Source organism: Suillus subaureus (assembly GCF_016647635.1).
Source record: "Suillus subaureus strain MN1 chromosome Unknown BJ212scaffold_10, whole genome shotgun sequence".
Lineage (NCBI taxonomy): Eukaryota > Fungi > Basidiomycota > Agaricomycetes > Boletales > Suillaceae > Suillus > Suillus subaureus.
Genome location: NW_024538566.1, coordinates 48,071 through 56,622, shown reverse-complemented (window position 1 = coordinate 56,622; position 8,552 = coordinate 48,071). Strand labels below are relative to the sequence as shown.

General features: G+C 47.8%; 1 protein-coding gene across 1 annotated transcript; it reads left to right on the top strand.

Annotated features, from left to right (window-relative positions):
- The first annotated feature begins 1,028 nt into the window (after positions 1-1,028).
- BJ212DRAFT_67461 (uncharacterized protein) lies at positions 1,029-1,781 on the top strand. The gene is made up of 2 exons (XM_041343781.1): positions 1,029-1,249; positions 1,307-1,781. Exons 1-2 carry the CDS (start codon positions 1,127-1,129, stop codon positions 1,718-1,720), a joined length of 537 nt encoding a protein of 178 aa, XP_041194652.1. The 5' UTR covers positions 1,029-1,126; the 3' UTR covers positions 1,721-1,781.
- The last annotated feature ends 6,771 nt before the right edge of the window (positions 1,782-8,552 follow it).

Here is an 8,552-nt window from a genome sequence, read left to right as displayed (position 1 = left end):
GAGTTCCTAGCTGTTTCGAAGCCAGTCCCTCGAGATTAGTCGCGGTGGTGTTGAAATGTAAACATACAACTTGAGGTGGTGCGTAGTAAGTGTGAGTTATCAGTGATCCGGGTGGTGCAACTACACCCTTGAGCGACTCGATAGCATGGCGTTTAAAAGCAGGACATGATAAACGAGTACATGATGGGTAGACAATTCCGAAGACTGTGCAAATAGACAGTACGACATCCCGCTGGCATGAAGTGGAACACCGCCCGGCATTTTCCAATGTCTCTCCGCCTCCCACTAGTGTTCCGTGGAAATCCACCTGGTTATCCACCGATGTAGATATCCACCAGTTATCCACGTAGATAACTCGGTGGATAACCCAAGGCCAAAATTCATAGGTGGATAACGTGGATAACTGAAAATCGTGTGGGTGTATGGGGTTGTATTAAATATACATTAAATACACTTAAAAAGCTTAAATACCGGGTCTACAAGCTTGTTTCTGCTCAAAGTGAGCTCGAAGAGGATATCACTGGCTTGCCAACTGAGGTCACCGAGGAGATTCGACGAGCTGTCAATTACCGATTCAATCAAATGGTAAATGATGCACCATCCGATGTGTATTTAACTGGCTTTCTTCTTGATCCTCGTAAGTTTTCTATATCTAACATCAAGTCACTTGCTGTTTAACTGACACAGTTCAAAGAGTTCAGAGGGGCAGATATCCTCCGAGACTTGAACCCACTATTCATCGCTCGTATCAAGATTGGAGGCCAGACAAATCATCCCCAGGACAAAGAACTCCCATATTCAGTTCGTCGTATGGGAAAGTTTCTACTTTCAATGCTCCGTATTGAATATGAGAAGCAAAAGGCTCCCATCGCAAACCTGAGTATCTCAGAGGCAAACAGTTGCTTGAAAGACCTCATCAAAAAATACATCAAAAAGGTTTACCCTTTCGATCGTGAACTTCGAACTGACGAGACAGCATATGAATGGTGGAGCTACCTGGACAAAGACCGATCTGGGGATGCCCAGCCACTTGCAGTATGTCAGAATTGCAATTATATTGTCTCGAAGCTGGTTGTAGTCCAACCAGAGGCTTGCTGTCCGAATTTTCTCGCTTGTACCCAACTCGATGGCTGATGAGCGGACTGGCTCAACATTCACATGGCTTAACTCACCACTTCGCAGTCGGCAGCAGGTGAAAACACTTGTCAGGACAGTTCAAATCCGTAGTTGGTACAGATATAATCCCTCTGTGAGTTCAATACATCAATAGTTTCATTCATTTGCAACTCACGGACCTCACTACTAGGCACCACCGCCACAAAAAAAACCAACTGTCAAATGGCGAGATATGTCATCGGCCATTTTTGGTGGCAAGCGCAAGCGAGGGAAGGGAGACGACAATGACAGTGAAAATTCTGATGTGGATGACGATTTTGCAGATGAAGCACCTGACAAGCCAGACGTGGAGAACAACGACTCAGAGTTAGATGTCACTGACCCCGAGGATATAGCTGAAAATGGCTCAAAAAAAGCGGATTCTTTTGACGGCGAGGCTTTCGATGCTGCCAGTATCATCAATCTTGACTCCACGACGCTAGCTGATGTGCTTGCTGACAAAGATTTGGCACCCGCAGCACCGAAGAACACTGTCACTCTTCTGCCAGCAAGCACTTTGGTGCAAGAGAAGGTCTTGACTGAAGCAGACTGGGACATGACATAGAGTGTAGGATAGATCTAGACTTGTAAATCAAGCTAAATTTTGCAAAATGCACCATGGATCACAAAATTTTGCAGCACCTGGAATTGCCGGGCCGGTTTTACTGGTGGTGGATATCCACCATACTCACCCGTGGATAACTGACCCTCATTTAGGCCTGGTGGATATCCACAGTGGATAACCCCTCAGAGGGTTATCCATGGAACACTACCTCCCACCACCCTCAAATTTGTGCATCCTCCAAACATCTTCCATAAAAAGGCTCTCCCAATCAATGCCCTTGTTGACACCTCTGAGTCAACCCTTAATTCTCAGGATCCAGGAGGGGAAATGCATTATTTGTGAGATGTGATAGTTTGTGAATAATGTGAGCTCAAAAGTAAATCTGGAGAAGAACGGTAGGAAGACAGCTTTTACGTCCTGAACGTTATAAATTTGTGCTCAACCTATGTATAACAGATATGCATGTGCAATGCCAGCAAATTCCCAATGTACCCCAGGTATAACTTACTCTGTCCCTGGTGTTCTATTAGCGGTTTTGGTGGGTTGTTGTGTTAAAGCTAGACACAGCATTAGCCCTCAGTCATGATGGAACAGACTATATTGCAATCTACCTAGACACAGCATTAGCCTAACATAATTGGTCCATCAGTGTCTAGGTATGATCCGATCGAATGAGAACTTACCCTCAGTTGTGATGGAACAGACTGAGGGGAGAAGATGACATGAGGTAATCTAATAAAGGTTGGTTTGTATTCCAACTGCCTAACTCCACCGCCGGTTGTTCATCATGTCGTAGCACCAACACTCCTCCTTGACGTGATGAACAACTCTCCTCCTCGATTCCTCACTGTAGGCCCAGGCAGACATGCAAATGCTCGAAGTCTTTATGGGGTAAGGACTTTGTAAAAATGTTGGCCACATTGTTTAAAGATTTGACGTAGTGCAATTTGAGCTGGCCATTAACGACACGTTCACAGATTGAGTGGACGGTGACATCAATATGTTTGACCTTTGAGTGGAGCCCAGCAAAGAGGACTGGGTGTGGGAGCTTCAGAAAGGTCTGTACAGGATGAAGCAAGGGGGCCTTGTCTGGAATCGTACCATGAACGAAGCCATGCTCTCCTGGGGATTCATGCAGCTCAAATGCAAACATTGTATCTACTATCGACAGACTGACCTTGGTACTCTCCTTGTTGCTGTTCATGTAGACGATTTCCTCACTGTTGGGAGCACTAAGGACGTCATATTGAATTTCAAAGATCAGCTGTGCACTAAGTGGACTGTTTCTGACTTGGGAGAAGCACACTTCTGCTTAGGGATTGCGATCGAGTGGAACTGTCCAAATCGCACAATCAGTCTCTCACAAACTGCACTAATTGATCGTATCATCCAACAATTCAGTTTGAAGGATGCTGTCCCTGTATCCATGCCAATGGAAACTGGTCTACACCTCTCTCGTTGCACTCACTTGCCCTCATCAGACACGCAATGTGACCTCATGTCCAAAACACCATATCGCTCATTAATTAGCTCCCTGATGTACCTTGCTATCGGCACTTGCCCTGACATCGCACATGCAGTACAACAATTATGTCAACACCTTGACTGTTACAGTCCTGTTCATTGGGAGGCAGCTAAACAACCAGCATCTGACTTGGCTGCAAGCAGGATGGCCCAGGCATAGGAAGAAAAATCATCAATGATGTTCATGACATATTTATTACTAGCGGCAGATACAGTATCAGGATGTTCCATAAGATTAACATGCACAATCTCAAGCCTCTTACTCGCCCACTTCCCTGTACGTGCCTTGGGGACATTACTTCAAGTCTGTTTGCCAAGAATGCAACTGTCACACTTGGATGGTATGACAGAGAGGTCAATGGGCATACCAGTAACATTACCAGAATGGGCAAGGTCATATACAGCACGGAAGTTGGCATGCCCCAGCCAGCAGTGTCAAGATTGAAGTGTGGGTGTCTGTTGTGCGAGGTAGGCATGTTCAGCAGACAATTGCCCACCAGAAAGGGCATAGAGACTGGCATGAAGTCAGGGTGCCAGATAGCATGTGATTGCTGCTCCGAGACTGAACCCAGCAGCTAGTGGTGTCAAACAATGTGGTGCAGCAGTGTGCCACGCAGAGTGTGGAGACAGAGATCAGGCGTACCGTAGCCGCTAGAATAAACAGAACATTGTCCAGGGTAATATGGATACCTCTGGCAATAACAAGGCATAAAGTGCCCATGCCAACAGCCTGAATAGATGAGCCACCAACTCCGTTAACAGCACGAGGGGGTATAGGACGAAGGCTGAAGAAATCAGACTCTTCATTGCTAATATGGATGGATGCGCCACTGTCTAAGAAGAGTGGGATAATGGAAGGATCCATGATAGTACACTGACGTTGATTTGGAGCCTTGTAGGTGATCCCAGCGAAGTTGACAGGGCACGTGTGCGAGCGCCAGTCGAGGCTTGTAGTTGGAGCCTCGACTGCGGCCAGAGCGGTATACTCATCCTCCTCCCCAGCTGACAATTCACAAATGAAGGTGGGCATGATGGTGTCACTAACAAGGCCAGCGAATTCAGTTGAAGGATTAGGAGAGTTGGCTGAATCAGGGGTAGCCACATAGATCACTTGGTGAGTTTTGCTATCAAGCAAGTATGCACAACCAGCGGTATCATATCTAAGGCTGCCTGGTTTACCAGTGGCAGCCGAGGGCTTAGCAGCAGGTGCTTTGCCTGTGGTCGCCCCTCTAGCTTTGCGAGCAGCACATTTGTGCACCAATACCTCATCGTGCTTACCCTCCATGGCTCCTCCCTTGCTGAAGCAGTCTTTGGTGGGATGACTGGTGTGGCCACAGGTACTACAGGCAGGACGATCATGATGCTCACAATTCTGGGTACCATTACTCTTTCCAGTAGCAGCCATGGCGACATCTCCACTTTTTGACCTTTTGGTATCAATGAGCTGTTGTTCGACATCGAGGTGGGAGCGAATGTTCGAAGGGCCATAGGGAGTGGTGGGTGTGCTGGTAGTGATGGTGTCTGCAATGTGGTTTCAGACATGGGGGAGATCTTCTGCCATAGCGTTAAGCATCATGATGGTAAGGAAATCCTCTTCCTTTGGTATACCAATGGTGTAGATATGTCGCATGAGGTCACTGAGTTGCGTACTGGTGGTAGAGAGGTGTTCAGAATGGTGGTATCGCACAGAAAGTGCCTGTTGGATTAATAATATTTGCGCAATTGGGCCCACTTTCTCATGGTGAGATTTTAGGGCACCCCAAGCAAGGTATGTGTTGGTATGATTGCAAAGGAAGTCATTTTCCTCAGGACTGGAGTGAGTTCGTAAGGCAGCGATGATGCATAAATTGTTCAAGTCCCAATGACCTGCACTAATGGGGTCTAGAGACAGGTTGGGACATGTCACAAGCCCCAGAATGTATCCACCCCCATGTTTGAGAAGGAGATAGTTCTGCATATGGTCAGACCATATGCCCCAGTTGTTTTTACTGCAGTCGAGAACCTCGATTTTGTCTAGGTCGGTCTGACTAAGTGTGATTGCTGTGATGGTGGCCTGTGAAGGGGTCATAGAGGTGACATTAGGTAAGGCTGGAGTAGAGGCTGGAGGGCTAAGTGTAGATGGTTTAGTACCAGAGCTCCGCGAATGGGTATGTGCTGTAGGAGGCATAATGGTGGATGGAAGATGGGGGATTGACGACCTGTAAGACACAGGTATATATACACACGGGTTGATGCTTCTCGCCTGAAGAGGAAGAGGACAAACACTTTGATGACGTCTATATCAGTCAACGTTGTCCTGGATGACGTCGATAGAAGTCAATGTGGTCCTGGATAGGGATACCCCAGGGGTTCTATGACCTGGCGGGGTGGTTTGCTAGTGTCTAGAAGGTAATTCCGCTCCTTGTTTACGAGTGAGCAGGGCTCATAACCTGTTAAAGCTAGACACAGCATTAGTGTTACGGCGAACCGTAGGTCGACTAGGATGGGCTCGACAATAGATACTCGATAAGAGTAACGTCTAAAGCCGGATCGTGTCCTCACAAATGTAAGGTTCTTAAGACAAGAAAGAGAGGGTGTCTCTCTCTTGAATATCGGTATCAGACACTTAGAATTGGAGGTTCTAAGCGAAGGATGTTCTGGGTGAAACCTAGTAGATTAAAGTGAAGTCTAACTAAGTACAAGATCCTGCTTATATAGGTAAGGCCTACTTTAGGGCCGGTACGTACACGTCATCGAGACGAGTCAGAGATAAGAGAAATGACGTCATCGAGACGAGTCAGAGATAAGAGAAATGACGTCAGCTAACGATGGCACGAGGCGGTCGCGCTGTGATACATGAGTTAAGCGGAATAAAGGAATAGCCTAGTGATGGCACGGTTCAGTGCGGTCATGGCGTAGTACAAAGGAATATAATGGAGAAAATGATAGGGGGCAACCGTTACTGTAACATTACCCCTCGTTTAGCGATGAAGTCACCGACTTCACATATCCTGATTAGCCCAGTAGATGGGGTCTGCATCGTAGTTGGAATCGAGGAGATCATCTTGTTCCTCCGTGATAGTAAGGGGCTGCGCCAAATGCTCAGCATGAGCGATGGCGTCCTGCTCAATCTCCCATCGAGCGAGTGCGTCATAAAAACCAACGTCAGTCCATACTAATGGAATGACCGCTTCTCCCTTCAAGTCTTTACAAAAGACTGACAGATGACCAGGTGCGTATTCCTTGCAGACTCTGCAGTAGTACGCAGGGCAGTTCTTGTGTCGATGACCAGCGATGTGGCAGTTACGACATACAACATTATCGACCGGTGGCGTTTTTACTATGGTGACGGATGAAGACTGGTCTGGGGGAGATGGTGATCTTGATCGCTTGAGTGATGGTTTGGTAGGGGAGGCAGATGCGGCTCGTTTGGCGGCGAGGCGAGAAGACCTTCGTTTGAGTGGGAATCGTCGCTTGGTCCGTGCGACTGGGTCAGGTGAAGGAGAAGTTGGTACGTCAAGTACGGCAATAGGAGGGATATTACTATCCTGATGCTCCACGGTAGTGGCAGCAGGAGCTGGTGAAGGTACGGGAATGGCGACATGGGGTGACGGCGGTCTGGCGATGGGGTTGAGGGCGAATCGTTCGGTGACGATGTGGATAGCTTCTCTGATAGCATCCCTGGTGTCTTCAGGAAGAAGACGGATAGCGGTGTTGCGAATGCGTATATGAAGATGACGAAAGATAGTTTGATGACGTTCATCATCAAGGAGCGCGGCAGTGCGTTCAATAAGGCTAGCGTCCCTAATGATTCTGATTATAAGACCGCTAGAGATTGCCCCTCTTTCTCCGAGGAGACGGTCAATCTCAATGGCGTACTGCTGGGAAGTGATAGCGGATTCAAACAGGGCGCTGGTTTCAACTTGATCAATAATCGAAAAGTAGTCGGTGAGAGTCGAGTCGTCGGAAAGGGTTAGGGTGGAGTCGGAAGTTGGTGGTGAGGGTACGGAAGAGAATGCGTGCCGTGCGAAGTCAGCGGCAGTAGCGTTTTGATATTCTTGGAGGGTTATGGGGTGTGCGTTTCTTTCAATGGCAACAGCGTCCATGGCGGCAGTAAGTTCTTGGATGCGGAGGATACAGAGACGTAGTCGTTCGAGGTGGGACATTCTGAGGAGAGATCTATAATCCATGGGCCTTTTTATAGGCGTCAAGGACATCGGAGGCATTAGCGAGATTTTCTTCTGGAACCCACTCGTTACTGGCTGACGAATACCCTTTCCACGATAAGAGATAGCGTCTTCGTTTACCCGTTCCTTTGTGTGATAAGATCGCATCAATTTCGTATTCTTCTTCGTTATCGATGACGTCAGGGGGTGGGTCGTGGAAGTTCGGTCCGTGGATCTCTGTTTCGTGATAGGACGATAATTCGGAGGCATGGAACGTGGGGTGAACTTTCCACTGAGGTGGTAATCGGAGTGTGAATGTGATAGGAGATAGGACGGTGGTGATTGGGAATGGGCCATATCGTTTTGGGGCGAGTTTTCGTGAAGGCAACTGAGTGATTAAGTTCTTCCCAGATAACCAAACCTTATCTCCAACTTTCCAAGGATGATACTTCTGGCCGTGAGTTCTTTCTGCCATACGTTGCATTGCAAGGTTGTGGCAAGAGAGTGCTTCTTCTCTAGACTTTTGGAGCGTGCGGAGTCTATCTTCTGCGGCTGGAACTGTGGAATTGGGGAGGACATGCGGAAGAGCTCGTGGCTCGTACCCCATCATGAGAAAGAATGGTGATGCATTGCGAGAGTCGTGTTTGCGATGATTATGGACGAATTCCGCCATAGGGAGCTGTTCTACCCAGTTTTCAGGGTTGCTTCGGCAATAGATTCTGAGATATGTTTCTAGCTCCTGATTGAGCCGTTCTGTCTGTCCATCGGTCTGGGGGTGGTAGGCGGTCGATGCCGCTATATCGTACTTCAGCAGTTTGGCAAGGGCCTGGGAGAACTTGGATATGAATTGTGGACCACGATCTGAAATGACTTTTTCGTGTAATCCAAATCGACGATAGACGTATTTGAAGAATTTGCTGGCGACTCCTTCAGAGGTTATGTTTTTAGTACAAGGGATGAGAATTACCCCCTTCGTAAGCCCATGGTCGACCACGACCATGACAGAATCAAAACCCGCGCATGGGGGAAGGTCGGTGATCAGATCGACCGAAACCTGAGTGAAGGGCGCTGTGGCGACGGAGGGAATAGGAACAAGGGGGGGGTTTGTCGGATGAGTATCGGATTTCATTTGCTGACAAAGGGCGCAACCCTCGACGTATTTA

Excerpts from the sequence above, each read along its gene's own strand:
- BJ212DRAFT_67461 (XM_041343781.1), top strand. The coding sequence starts at position 1,127 with ATGGCTGATGAGCGGACTGGCTCAACATTCACATGGCTTAACTCACCA. Across the intron at positions 1,250-1,306 it reads GGTACAGATATAATCCCTCT|GCACCACCGCCACAAAAAAA; the intron begins GTGAGTTCAATA and ends CCTCACTACTAG.